This window comes from Leptonychotes weddellii, chromosome 10 (assembly GCF_054177405.1).
Source record: "Leptonychotes weddellii isolate Sample4059 chromosome 10, ASM5417740v2, whole genome shotgun sequence".
Classification (NCBI taxonomy): Eukaryota; Metazoa; Chordata; class Mammalia; order Carnivora; family Phocidae; genus Leptonychotes; species Leptonychotes weddellii.
This window is the reverse complement of record NC_138378.1, coordinates 74,602,979-74,617,891: the sequence shown is the minus strand read 5'-3', so window position 1 is coordinate 74,617,891 and position 14,913 is coordinate 74,602,979. Positions and strand designations below refer to the sequence as shown.

The following is a 14,913-nucleotide window of genomic DNA, read 5'->3' as shown; positions in this document are numbered from 1 at the left end:
TAAACAGAGATCACTGTTCCTTGTGCAGAGTAAATACCCATATATTCTTACTACTATATTAACTGTAATAGCAATTATTTATCAAGACCAAGGCACTGTTTTATTATTTATCATGTATCATCTTTTTTAATCTTCACAAAAGCTGCAGAGAAGACACTATTATCTTTATTTTATAAGTGAGAAATACAAGTACAGTGAGGTTAAGCAACTACTTAAAGTTACACAGCCAATAAGCAGCAGGACTGGGACTTGAACAGAAGGAATCTGATTCTAGGGACACTCTTCCTTTTAAAACTGTATTTCCTCCATGGGGCACCTGGGTGGCTCAGTCGGTTGAGCATCTGCCTTCGGCTCGGGTCATGATCCCAGCATACTGGGATCCAGCCCCACATCGGTATCCGTGCTCAGCGGGGAGCCTGCTTCTCCCTCACCCTCTGCCTGCCTGTCTGCCTACTTGTGATCTCACCCTCTCTCTGTGTGTCAAATAAATAAATAAAATCTTTCTTAAAAAAAAACAAACTATATTTCCTCCCTCATTATCATTACATAAAATATAATTTTTTAGATTATTTACCATCAGCTTAACTGAATATAAACTAGAACATATTAAAGAACTGGAAATAAGGCAGAATGACTATTTAATAAGCAAATAGACATTCTCAGAAAATCAAGCCCTAAAGAAAGCTCCAGAAGGTCTTCAGGTTTTCAATTGGTCCTATTTATTCTAATGTCATACCCAAGTCTAACAAGATGTGTTATCTGAATTCCCAAGTCTATGGCCATACCACCCTGAATGTACCCAATCTCGTCTGAATTCCCAATTGTCTACTCACAGTAGACAATAAAGTGGATAAGGCTTAGTAGGCGGTGCATTGGCAATGGGGGAAAATGACTGATGTTGGTCTGCAAGTGGAAAGACAAAAGCTATAGAAAAGCAAAGAAACCCAAAGACTCAAAAAGATAGCACTGGCTAGAAGCTATTGAGACTAGGAACAAATGGCATAACATACTTCAAAAGGTACTAAATACTTACCCAAGTTTATTGATTACCCTGTTTAAATGAAAACTTTATTTGAAAGTCAGACATTTCACATCTTTAGAAAGCCATAAAAATAGTTAAAATAGAGGAATTCCAACTTCCTATCAAATAACTGTAGCCACCTAAATACTAATCACACCATACAAAAAATCAGAGATCAACAAATAGAACAAATAAAGCCACCTATATTCACATCTAAAGCACAATAGGAAACAGAGATGACCACAAAGTTTACATGTAAGAGGGGAAAGAAACACCAAATGCAACCAAATGTTACTATGCTGGAACAGAAAGTCAAGTGACAACTGGGAGGGAAAAAGAGAGGGAGTGAGAAGCTAGGGGTAAGCTAGGGGTAGTGGGGCACAGATAAGATCACTCCCCAAAATAGTCACACCTTGATTGAGAAATAATGAAAATATATCTCACATCCAGCAGCTCAATGGTCCAGCAAAATTGGGAACAATTTGGGCATCAATATGAATAATGATAATAATGGAATACAACACACTTTGAATACAAAATAATCCATGAGTTCATACAGAACTCGAGAAAGGGGCTGAGGCTAGGGCTGGGAGGAAAAGCTCATATTCATAAAAGAATGCCAACTAATGAAGAAATGATCAAACCAGAAAATCACTATTTTGTTACTACCAATATAATAATTGACTCAGTAAAGATCATTGGATGTTAACTTTCAGGTGAGTGCTTGATGGGAAAAAGAATATTCCTGAAGTCTCAAAGTATCATTGCACAAATTATTCACAAAGGGAATTGTGTCTTTACTGGAGAAGTCTGACAGACACCACCTTCCCAAAGTGATCACACAACATCATCAACAATTTTGGGGCGCCTGGGTAGCTTAGCCAGTTAGGCCTCTGACTCTTGATTTCGGCTCAGGTCATGATCTCAGTTGTGAGACTGAGCCCCGCATAGGGTGTGGATGGGTGTGGATGGGTGTGGAGCCTGCTTAAGATTATTCTCTCTCTCCTTCTCCCTATACCTCACCCCTGCTCGCACACACGCACGCATGCTCTAAAAATAAATAAATAAATAACCTAGAAAATGTAGTATATGATTGTTAAATAACATAAATGAAGTATAATTTTATTTACAGTTATTTCAGTAAAATTAATAAGCCTCTTCCTATTTAGTTGTAACTTTTTTCACCTCTGTTTTAGACTAGGCACCACAAACTGGTAGCCAGGTTTTTCATTCAGGTTTTTCTTTTCTTTCTTTTTTTTTTTTTTAAGTTTTGCTTTGAAAAGTATATGTACCTTCCATCTCACCATAGACCCCAGCACTCCCTATAATCTTCCACTGAGCACACTTCACTATTGTATACCTGGTCTCTGCAGGCATTTGAATTTGCAACTTACGATTTTTTTTAAAGATTTACTTATTTGACACAGAGAGAGAAAGAGAGAGACAGAGAGCACACAAGCAGGGGGAGTGGCACGCAGAGGCAGAGGGAGATGCAGACTCCCAGCAGAGCAGGGGGAGCCCATTGCGGGACTTGATCCCAGGACCCGGGGATCATGACCTGAGCCGAAGGCAGTTGCTTAACCAACTAAGCCACCCAGGCGCCCCGCAACTTATGCTTTAAACTACACCTGTACTTTTAGATGCCATTTCTTCACATGTGACATTGTGTACCAGATGCTGCTAGTTGCTTAATCAATAGCTATTCATTTCTTCTTCCATACTAATATTTATTCCACTTTTATTGAGGATAAGAATGTACCCATTTAAAAATATCCAAGTGCCCAGAATTCCCTGTAGCTATGAATGGCCAAATGACAAGCTCTAGCAAAGGATATAAGAGTGTGTATTAACCACATTTTCTAGTTTCCGCATCTAATGTTTTGATATTTCGCATCTTGAACTAAGGAAGGGTTACCTCTCCCAGGGTTACGGGCTTCTTAGAGACAGTAAATGACTCACCTACGAGTATACCTTTCATAAGCAAACTAACCAATCTGAAGCCTGTACTCCCAATTATGGCTTTACCTGGCTCTTATGCTGCCCCAATCACCCCAGGGCTAGGCATCAGACAACTAGGGGCAGCCCCTACAGCTCAGAGCCCCATAACATTATTCAAACTAGACCATCCTACACCTGCTTACTTTGCCTTGCCCATTCATTGCTGAGAAAACCATAAGAAAGGCTTTCCTGCAGTTCCCCTAACTCTGTCTTCTGCCTTCAACCAACCTCATGTGGCCCCGCATGGCCCTGTGTGCCCTTCTTTCTCTTGGGAACTATGAGTAATAAATTATCTTTTCAATGGCAAGCATCTTTTAACCTGTTGGCCTCACCATTCCTGAACAAAACAACAAAATCTCCATTTTAAAACAGTGGAGCTTCTGGAAAGATGATTGTCTTCATGATAACCAGGAACAGGCTCAGCTGGCATGGACTTTTTTTTTGGTCTCTGCCTTCTTCTTTTCTTACTGTGTAAATGGGACACTTCAAAGTACAGCAACCATCTCATGACTGCAGGCATGCAAGCCACCTGCAAAGGATGAAAAAGGAGGAACACAGAAGAGGCCATTCCTTGAGTATCTGCACTGGTCCTGGAACTGACTGCCCCAGAGATTCTCTTACAAAAGAAAATTTGATTAAGCTGCTGTTTGTCACCATTTGTTACTTGTAGCCAAAAGCAATTATGATTAATATCCTTTACTCCAACAACTGTTATATTGATACTGGACATCTAATAATAAATTCATGTATGATCAGCTAGTCAGAGAAGCTAACCAAATTGAACATTCAAGCCCAAGAATTTTTTTTTAATATTAAAAAGGTTGCATAACATATGGCAGGAGCTGAAGGATACACAGGCTAACAGGTAATGCTGAAATCACCCCTATCCTTTGTTTTTTTAATATTTTATTTATTTATTTGACATAGAAAGAGAGATAGAGTGAGCATAATCAGGGGGAATGGCAAGCAGAGGGAGAGGTAGAAGAAGGCTTCCCACTGAGCAGGGAGCCCCATGTGGGGCTCGATCCCAGGACCCAGGGATCATGACCTGAGCTGAAGACAGACACTTAACGACTGAGCCACCCAGGCACCCACCCCTATCCTTTGTTAACAACAGATAAAATGATAGCAATTCTTCTTCAGATACTACAGAACAAACCAACCCTTTTTACTTGAATTCTTCATACTGTTTCTTGAACGGGGACAGGACTCTGTTTTTGTATCACTTTTGTATCGATAAAATGTGGATCCCTTATCTTTCATTTTCTGGGTCTAAATTGAATGTTTCACGCATTATGATAAGGACAAGTCTTTTCTCCTTGTCTTCATGTCTTGCTTTTAAGACATGAAGTTTGTGCTAAAAAAAAGATAAAGACATGAAAACATAAAAGAACTGTGATTTGTTTGCCAAATATTTATTTTTGGCATTTACTGAAGTCAAACAAAATGAAGATTTCTTATGCTACTAGCAGAAATGCGTGGATGTTTTGAATCAAGGCCTCTGACCTATTTGTTTATTATTTCCAACATTCTAAAAATAAAAAACAAACCTGAATAAAAAAAAAGCAGAAAAGCTACTGGATCCTGAAATAGAATACAATGGTATCTTTCATTTCACTTTTGCCTATATATATTTACTGAAAAACCAACAGCAGTTAATTTTTCTTAAAATGTTTCCCTAGAGAAATTTCTGAATATCACAGACAGGTATAATATATCTCATAAATACAATATCCCCATGTAGCCTGGCTCCTATAAACATAAACGAACAGAGAAGAGGCAAGATTAGTTTTTTCCAATATAAATTACATAACACACCAAATGCTTAAGATAATAAAAATTTTCTTATATAATACTTTATAACTTACAGTGCTGTCACACAAGATTATCCGGTTTGCTCTATCAACAATAGACAAATAAAAAAGTGACAAATTCAAACTTTTGTGGTGGAGAAAAATAAAAAACCCTCTGGTATGGGATTTGGGCCTGTATTATGAGAAAATGCATAAACCTAAAAAAGCACAGGATCTATTTCAGACATAATTTACATAAAATATTTTCCTCAAACTTGTGTATGTGGCAGGTAAAGAAAATCTAAAATTAAGACTTGAATTAACTGGAGACTAGTTACTGTAGTCTATGGCCATACCACCCTAAACACACCCAATCTCGTCTGATCTCAGAAGCTAAGCAGGGTGGGGCCTGGTTAGTACTTGGATGGGAGGCTGGTTACTGTAAACCAGTTGACAAACCATGAAATTTTCTTATCAAGACTGCTTCCCAGTTATCAGATCCAGGACACACTCCAGAGTTCAATCAACACTGAGACTCTGTCATAACATTAGATAAGTAAGTCCATCTTATTCCTCAACATGCCAAAAGTTAGTTGATACAAAGTATTTAATATTATTGCACTTGGAATGTACCAAAGTTCATTTTCTGATATTAACCAAGGGCAAGTTTGAGGAAGCAAACTTGATTTTTGCCAGAGGCTCTCTAGACAGATTCCAGTAAGCTCTCTTTAAAAGGTTATTAATATACTGGATGTGAAATGGTCTTTGAAACTTGTGAAATACTTTCCCATAAGACTAATTGTATAATAGTAGTTAGGTTATCAGGCTACCTCACAAACATCTATTTAATCCACAATACTGGTGAAATATGGATCACTTAGATTTTAAAAAGTAAAATCCAATACCTTCTGAACTCCTAAGTCAAGGTTGCTGAATTGTTAGCCAATAGGATGGAACTGTGCTGACTTGATACCACTGAAATCCCAACTCACCCAACCTGTTTGGCTTGCAATGTTACTTGCAAAGTGAATGCTACCCAAATGTGAGAATCATCCTTATTATGAATATATTATGACAGAGGCAACATAATGAGTAAAACCAGAAGCAGAACTTAGGAAGACAAAACTGGGTTTAAACCCTCACTTGAGACTTCGGTAAATTAAAGTATCTCAATAGTTATTTAATTCAGTTCAGCAGACATTTCTTAGAGAATTATTTGTGCCAAGCATTATTAGTATGTCTAGAAGAGGTTTCCAACTCTAATTTTGCAACAGAATCATCTTCAGAGTTTTTAAAATTACAGATACCCAAATGCTACCTACAGAATCCAATTACCAGAGGAAGGAACTCAAACAGAGGTATGGAGGCATGTGAGGAGATGGCATATTAAGGCTGAGTAGTATCCAGGAGACAGTTTAGAGAGCTTGATTTAGAAATAAATAAATATATATGAAATTTATATGAATATATATGTATGAAAAGTAATTCACCATACACCTATCAGAATGGCCAAAACCCAAATCACTGACAACACAAAATGCTGGTGAGATTGTGGAAAAACAGGAAATCATTCACTTATGATGGGAATGCAAAATGGTATAGCCACATTGAAAGATAGTTGCAGCTATTTACAAAACTAAACACACTCTTACCATATGATCCAGCAATTGAGCTCCTTGGTATTTTTACCCAAATGAACTAAAAACATGTCTACACAAAAACTTGCACGTGGATGTTTGTAATAGCTTTATTCGTAATTGCCAGAACTTGGGAGTAACCAAGATATCCTTCAGTAGGTAAATGAATAAACTGTGGAACATCCAGACAATGGAGTATTACTCATCACTAAAAAGCAATGAGGAGACATGGAGGAACCTTAAACACACATTACTAGTTGAAAGAAACCAATCTAGGGGCGCCGGGTTGGCTCAGTCAGTTAAGCGTCTGCCTTTGGCTCAGGTCATGATGCCAGGGTCCTGGAATAGAGCCCCAAGTTGAGTTGGGCTCCCTGCTCGGCACGGAGTCTGCTTCTCCCTCTACCTCTCCACCCTCTCCTGCTCCTGCTCTGTCTCTTCTCTCAAATAAGTAAAATCTTAAAAAAAGAAAGAAAGAAAGAAAGAAAAAACCAATCTAAGAAAGTCTATATATACATACTGTATAATTCCAACTATATAATATTCTGGAAAAGGTAAAGCTACGGAGACAGCAAAAAATTCAGTAGGTGCCAGAGGTTGGAAGAGGAAGAAATAAAGGACAGAACATAAGGATGTTTATGGCAGTGAAACTATTCTATGTGATACTATAAAAGTTGATATGTGTCATTACACATTCGTTAAAACCCACAGAATGTGCACCAAGAGTGAACCTTAGTGTTAAACTATGGACTTTGGATGATAATGACAAGTCAATATAGGTTCATCGACTATACCACTGTGGTGCAAGACGTTGATAGTGAGGGAGGTTGTGTGTGTGTGTGTGTGTGTGTGTGTGTGTATGGAGGGGAAGAGGCAGAGGTATATATGGAAACTCTCTGTACTTTGCACTCAATTCTGCCATGAACCTAAAACTGCTCAGTAAAATAAACCCTATTTTAAAAAAGAAAGATACATCCTATATAAAAGCAATGTCTCTGAAAGTTAAAGGGGAACAGTAATGTAATGTGATTATCCCACAAGCCTAGTCAGCACCTATCCAGTCATCCAATATGTCATACACTTTCCATCGTAGAGCCAGGAAACCATACATCATACATCCACTTAGCCTGAAGGCCTTTCCCTCTCTACCACCGACTCTCTACCTACCAAACTTCTAACTGTTCTTTCACTTCAAAGTCAGCTCAACGTCACTGAATTCATGAAAACCTTCCCTGACCCCTCATCTTGACTGAGGGTTCCTTCCTATACCTCTCTGTATCATGGAACATTCTTTTCTGTTCGGCTCATGGTACTGAAACAAAACTTTTAATTAAATGTGACCTTTGAAAAGTCAGAGGTTATGTCTAAAAATCCAGATTTCTTACTACTCTTGAAAAGAATAGGTCACTGTTACCAGGTGGGTATGGAAGTGAATAGCAGGGACCACATTACGGATCCCTTTCCTTGTGGCCTTCCCAAAACTGAGGCAGTTGTAATCTACGACACTGCTGTGATTTATTTACCATCATCCCTGTTTTTCTTACTCCCTCCAATTTCACTCACTCAAGGTGCCTGCCTGGCTCCAGTCCCCATTTGAGGTTGCAACCACTGTTTAGTTACCTGTTCCTCTATCTCTCATACCTATGAAACTGTAAGTTTCTTGAGAGTAACAACTTGTTTCTCTTTTTTTTTTTTTTAAAGATTTTTTATTTATTTATTTGACAGAGACAGACTGAGAGAGGGAACACAAGCAGGGGGGGAGCTGGAGAGGGAGAAGCAGGCTCCCCGCTGGCAGGGAACCCAATGTGGGGCTCTACCCCAGGATTCTGGGATCATGACCTGAGCCAAAGGCAGACGCTTAATGACTGAGCCACCCAGGTGCCCCCAACTTGTTTCTCTTTCACCCCTCCATTCTGACTGGTATATATTCAACTACTTTCTCTATTCACTAAATTATTAGTCAATAAAATAGGAAAAATGCTAACATTTAATCCATCATGAATGTTACTTCATACGCTTTAGCAGTTGATAGCACTGTTTCTTTACTACACTTAAATTCACTTCAAAATTCTATATCCTTTTCACACCTAAGTTACAAGTAGGCTCTTCTTGAGGGTTGGTAGAATGAAAAGCAGAGACATGGAAAAGAAAGAGATCATGTGCTTTGAAGGCCTACTATGTACCAGGCACTGTACTAGGCTCAATAATTAAGGTGCCTGGTGGCAAGGGGGGGGGCGGGGAGGAGGAATATCCCGCAGCTAGGAGTGCTTGGCACATCCCTAGGGACCAGGTAGGACCAGCATTCCAGAACAGCCAGTGGAGCTTCTGCAACAAGCAGAAATAATACAGAGTTGCCAGGCCAGAGCAGTTACTGGTTACTTTGTGTAAACTTTGTAGGACACTTAGAGCATTCTTACCCGTGGTGAACTGATGCCAGGAAAGTCTATACTAGAGCCCCTGACTAACTCCACCCGCAACTGAAGGCCTCTTCTCTTTTCAGTCAAAGCAGTCAATTCCATTACACCTGCCATTAGGAAGACTAACTAGATAGCTCTGTTGTCCTATTCCCTTGGAGGAAAAAGATCAGAAAGAAATGTGTCATATAATCCCTATCAAAACAGAAAAAGGAAAATTTGAAATCAGAAATAGTTTTCACTTAACGGTATAACCAGCTTTTTAAAAAGAGTATAATCAGCTTTCTTTAAGAAAAACTATAAAGCAAATAATTTGGCCTAAAGGTACTCTGTTGCTTAAGATGCTGTATTGTAAAACCTTTTTTAAAAGTAAATTTTTTATTTAAGATACTTGTAGGTTCACATATAATTGGAAGATACAATACAGAAAAATCTCTTGTACCATATCCCCAGTTTTCCCCAGTGGTAACATCTTGCAACACTATAATACAATATCCCAACCAGATATTGATATTGATACAGTCAAGATACAAAACATTTCCATCACCACAAAAATCCCTCATGTTGCTATGTTATAGCCATCCCAACTCCCTCCTACTCCCCTCCCCCTTTCTTGTAACTCTTGGCAACCAGGGATCTGTTCTCCATATTTATAATTTGTCATTTCAATAATGTTATATAAATAAATTCATACAATATGTAACCTTTGGGATTGGCTGTTTTCACCCAGGATAATTCCATGGAGATTCATTCTGCTATAAAACCTTTAACTGGTATGGACCATAAAACAGAATACCACCTAGTAAACAAAGACCTTGGGTTCACTGATGACTCCCACTAAAGCAAATGGCACAAGAAAATTAAATTTCACTGTGCTCTGTTATCTATAAGGGTTTTCCTGCCACTGTAAAGATGTAAAGACATTCTTATCAAATTGTTTCACCACCAAGCCCATTTTACACACTGGAATTATAAACCTTTATGCTTGTACGGCCATGGAGGCCTGTGAAACTTATCTCCAAAAAACATGACTTGTTAAGTGAGTTCCAAAATCATCATTATTAATCATCACATAGTAATAATTAATCATTATATTATGAATAATTTACAATGAACTTCCTGAATTTTCCTACTTTAACTAAGTCCTTGCTCTCTCACACTACAAAAAAAAGAAGCCTCACTGGAATTGCTGCTGTTTGAAACATGCCCTAATGGTGAGTTGTTATTGTTTGTTTGTTTTTTAAGATTTTATTTATTTGAGAGAGAGAGAGAGTGGGGTGGGGGGGGCAGGGAGACACAGAGGGAGAGGAAGAAGCAGACCCACTGAGCAGGGAGCCTGGCAGGGCTCAATCCCAAGACCCCGCCCTGGAGATCAGACCTGAGTGGAAGGCAGACGCTTAACCAACTGAGCCACCCAGTCGCCTCCATCATGTTGAGTTTTAACCACTGCAAAGAAAGAAACACGACAGCTCCAAAATCTTTAAAACCACAAACTGGGGGCGCCTGGGTGGCTCAGTTGGTTAAGCGACTGCCTTCGGCTCGGGTCATGATCCTGGAGTCCCTGGATCGAGTCCTGCATCAGGCTCCCTGCTCAGCGGGGAGCCTGCTTCTCCCTCTGACCCTCCCCCCTCTCATGTGCTCTCTCTCTCTCTCATTCTCTCTGTCTCAAATAAATAAATAAAATCTTTAAAAAAAATAAAAATAAAAATAAAACCACAAACTGATTTGTTTGTTCTTCAAATTTTTCCTTCAACACATTTAGGACATTGTTCATAACCACTTCTAATAGCTGCCAAACTTGGCAAGAGAATCTCATCACTGAATGATTATTTGAAAAGGAGAAGCAAAATTCTGACCAGATAGACTAACTTTCTACTCCTTTCTACTTCTTACCATTTTAAGACAGAAACCAACTAGGCTCATTTCACCTTAGCAAGCCTATAATACAAAGATCAAGCTACAAACAATGAAAGAGTCTGTAACCTGTTGCCATGTTTATAAAACATAAGCCTAAAATTCATCGATCTTTTAACCAGATCCACAGTACTCTGTACTGGTGATACAATTTGTTAAGCAAATCAAAACTCAATTGTCACCAGACATAAGATTTTTGGATGAAGCACATACTCTGTAAAATTTCATATATATGGAGAAAGAGAAGAGGGAGGGTGGGAGGAAAAAAAACCTCCCAGGCAGTTCTCTCAAATGTTTAAGTTAAACTATGGAGAAAAGTAACAGAATATTACCTAAACATTTAAGTAATTACTTGTCCAGTAAAAAAATTAACAGCACCATAAGAGACTCTTAATCTCAGGAAACAAACTGAGGGTTGCTGGAGTGGAGGGGGGTGGGGGGGATGGAATGGCTGGGTGATGGACACTGGGGAGGGTATGTGTTGTGGGGAGCGCTGTGTATTGTGCAAGACTGACGAATTATAGACCTGTAGCCCTGAAACAAATAATACATTATATGCTAATAAATAAATAAATAAAATTAACGGCACGTAAACTTTAACTTTCTCAATAATCTTACTGCATATACACATATGCACACGAACACATATACACACACCGCTTTAGGATAGACGTCCACATCGGAACCCCCAATTACCACTCCTTTTCCTCTCAGAGAAGGGTCCTAAGGCTAATATCAATGGTTCCACTTAGACACTGGAGGTTAGCCGGGATAATAGTCTACACTCTTTACTCTGATATTAGCTCACCGACACAGGTTTGTCTCCAGAGCCTAAGAGAAAACTTCTAGAGGGCAGAGACCCACATCTCATTCATCTTTGTAACAAACACCACAGTGCTACCATCAGCGAATGTGCTACACAAAGTAGGCACTAAAGATATGCTGAATGTTAAAACGACAACATATGTTTGAGGTAGAGACCTATAAAATTCCAGAATGCAACAGGAAAATTTTCAAACTCCTAAACATCCTAAAGACGGTGGAGAATATATAGCTCAGTGGCACTACGTGTCCAAAATCTTATGTGTGCCCTTTAAATAATCACTCTATGGCTCCATTTTCTCATCCGAACAATGAAGATAAGAGCACCTAACTCACAGGATTTTGAATGGGTTAAAAAGTTGGTATAGGTAAAGTCCTTAGATCAACGCCAGGAACATTACACACTACATAAGGGTTAGCTGCTGATATTATTGAAAAAGACTATTACAGTAAAAGTAAGGCTCATGCAGTCCGACAAGAGGCCAAAAGCTTAAAAGAAATTATTCTAGGAAAGATAAGATCAGAGGTTGGCAAACTTTTTCTGTAAAGGGCCAGATTCTACTATAAATACCGTAGCTTGTCAGGCCAAGAGACAATATCCTCAATCCTTGGGCCAATATTCTCCCTGAAAAGCTAGCAGGCTTTTTGTTTGTTACATTTCACATTTTAAAACTTAAGAACCATTCTTACTACGTGGGCCCGTATAAAAACAGGCTGGATTTGGACTCAGGGACATTAGTTTGCCGACCTCTGGATAAGAATGTAATAATGATAATACAAGTCCGTGCTTTCTAAAGGCAACATAAGGAAACGTTTGTGAGTTGATTAAAGTTGACTGAAAAACGTCCTGCTCCCAAACTTCTAAAATCCAGACATGCAGGGCCGGCGTGGTGGGGAAGCCAGAAACGGGGAGCAGGGCTTCAGGAAACAACCAGGACCTCGCACGGCTCTCTGGGTCCGGCAGAGCCTCCCTGCCACACTTACTCCCAGCAGCGGCCCGCGGCCGATCACCGTCTCCCCGGGGGCCAGGGCCACCCGGGGGCCGCCGTCCTGCGGCTGCAGCTCGAAGCCCCCGGACATGGCGGCGAGGACTACACCCCTTCGCAAGGAGACGGTCCCCGCAGCCGTTTCCGCCTTCCATGGACACGCGCGGGGCCAAGGCAGGCCCTCAGAAAAACGCAGGGGGAGGAGGAGCACAGGCTCCGCTCGAGTGTCTCCAGGCCTCGCTCAGCCGAGGCCCCAGCTCCGCGTCCGAGTCCCGCCTCCCCTTTCCGACCAGTGACGCGCGCCGGGATTCTTCCAACACTCCGCCTCAAAATTATTTTTTAAAAGCCCGGGTTAACCACCCCCCCACCCTTTCTCACCAGCACCCGCCGTGGAGGATGCCGGGCCTTGTAGTCCTTGGCGCCTCCTTCTCCTCTCTTGCTGAGCTGAGACGCCCTGGTAAAACTACCACTCCCAAAAGGCAACGCGCGCTTCTCTCTACGCCTGTACGAAATCCGAGTCAGCAAGGCGGAGCTACAGTGGGCGGGACTGGAGGGACTATGGCGAAGGATTCGAATTCCAAAGGATTTAATTCGCTGGAGGAGCTACCAAGGCACTGGAGGTAGGAGGGTCTTCCCTTCTAGCCGACGTCTGGACAGCTCAGCTTCGGCTCAGCTCCTTAGAACTGTGGTGACAGTCGGTGCTGACGGTTGTTATTGTCGCTTATTTGTCATTGCTCCGTGTTCTTTGGACTCGGGCAGCTGCAGACTGCGCGAGACCCTCAAAGAGGGTGGCTCAGTGGGATGTGGGGTCATTCCTTCCGACCTGCGGGGTTGGTCTGCGCTGCCTCCCGATCCCTCCCTCCTCGTGACACCGGAAAAGGGGCGAGCTCTTACCTAACTAGAGAGGTAATTCAGCAAAATATGGTTCATAAACAAGAAGGGGCAGAAGAGGGATAGTTGTCCAGGTATCCAGGCAAAACTGGACTTAGAAGAAGATGCCTAGTGGGAGCTTAGGAACCTCACCAAGGTACTCCCAGCTGTTAAATTCAAAAAATTCATTTGCCTCCTGGGGAAGAACTGTAACGAGAAGATGCATTTTATTCACCATTGAGATTCTGGGAAAAGTAACAAATGTTTAAATGCACGGTAATGTTCTCTTAATATGAAATTTTTTTCAAGAATATAGTAGTTTGGCTTGGTTTGTTTGATGGTGAGAGAGATGAGTTCCGTGGCAAAAACTTGCTCTTGACTCATGAATTTGTTTCTATCAGTTTGCTTTCTTACTTCCCCAAAACTTGGAGAGGAAGTTCTCTGTTGAGCAGAGGCATTAAAATTCTAACCACCAAAGCTAATTCGGATCATAAACAACCAAATGAATGGGAGCAACTGTGGCCTTGGCAAGTCCAGAAACATAGGTGAGTAACATGTCTAGAAAGGGGAATAATCATTAGCTGAATTAAAAAGAAGCATTTAACAAACCCCTCTTCCTGCACTGTCACACACACACACACACACACACACACACACAAGAAAGTGCAGCATGGAATAAACTGATTTTAATATGAGCTGTCTTTATATGCAAAAATAGCTCCATGGTCTCAGCTGATTTTGGAAGCCTACCCATCTTTAATTATATGCTGTACCTAGCTGAATTATAAACATTGTTTATTGTTGTTAGTTACATAATTATGCATGTAGGATAGCTTCAAGAGGCCATTTCTAAAACACTAATCTTATAACTGAACTGAATATTTGAGACCTTGTGTCATTATAACCTGGACTTCAACCTCTTGTCCATTTCAGATAGTATTTATGTCATCTGTGAGCACCTACCCATTAGGTACAAGTAGATAAATAATTATATACCCTACAAAAGTCCATCAGATTTATGATTAAATCACAGATTGTAGATGAAGAACTTAATGATAAGGCATCAGCTCCCACAGACAAGTATTTAGGAGTTGAAGAGAATTGAATCATACACATTTTCAGAAGTATTTTTGGCAAATGCTTGGAATCGAATATGTTCCCACAATAGTCATTTCTACTACTAAACTCAAATTGTAGTCTGAAGAATCACTTCTCTTTTTTAGATAATGTTCTCTGGGAACAGAAAAACAAATGTTTAGAAACAAGATATGTTAAGAAAAAGAAAGAAGAAGAAGAAGGTAGCGGGAGGGGAGGAATGAAGCGGGGGAAATCGGAGGGGTGGACGAACCATGAGAGAAGATGGACTCTGAAAAACAAACTGAGGGTTCTAGAGGGGAGGGGGGTGGGAGGATGGGTTGGCCTGGTGGTGGGTATTGAGGAGGGCACGTTCTGCATGGAGCA

General features: G+C 40.4%; 2 protein-coding genes across 5 annotated transcripts in view; one reads left to right on the top strand and one right to left on the bottom strand.

Annotated features, from left to right (window-relative positions):
- Nucleotides 1–12,889, bottom strand: part of APLF (aprataxin and PNKP like factor) — a 73,689-nt gene extending 60,800 nt beyond the window's left edge. For 2 of the 4 annotated variants that reach the window (XR_014148907.1, XM_081832087.1), the window contains exon 1: nucleotides 12,581–12,889. Coding sequence is in view for 3 of the 4 variants with exons in the window: in XM_081832087.1 (XP_081688213.1) it covers nucleotides 12,581–12,676 (96 nt within the window). In the remaining variant the exon portion in view is untranslated. The remainder of the gene's footprint in view (nucleotides 1–12,580) is intronic. The other 2 variants (XM_081832089.1, XM_081832086.1) reach the window with 2 other exon arrangements.
- Nucleotides 12,890–13,102: 213 nt separating this feature from the next.
- FBXO48 (F-box protein 48) overlaps nucleotides 13,103–14,913 on the top strand; it is a 5,006-nt gene continuing 3,195 nt past the window's right edge. The window contains exons 1-2 of the mRNA XM_081832140.1: nucleotides 13,103–13,202; nucleotides 13,854–13,997. The gene's annotated coding sequence lies outside the window, so the exon portion shown is untranslated. The remainder of the gene's footprint in view (nucleotides 13,203–13,853; nucleotides 13,998–14,913) is intronic.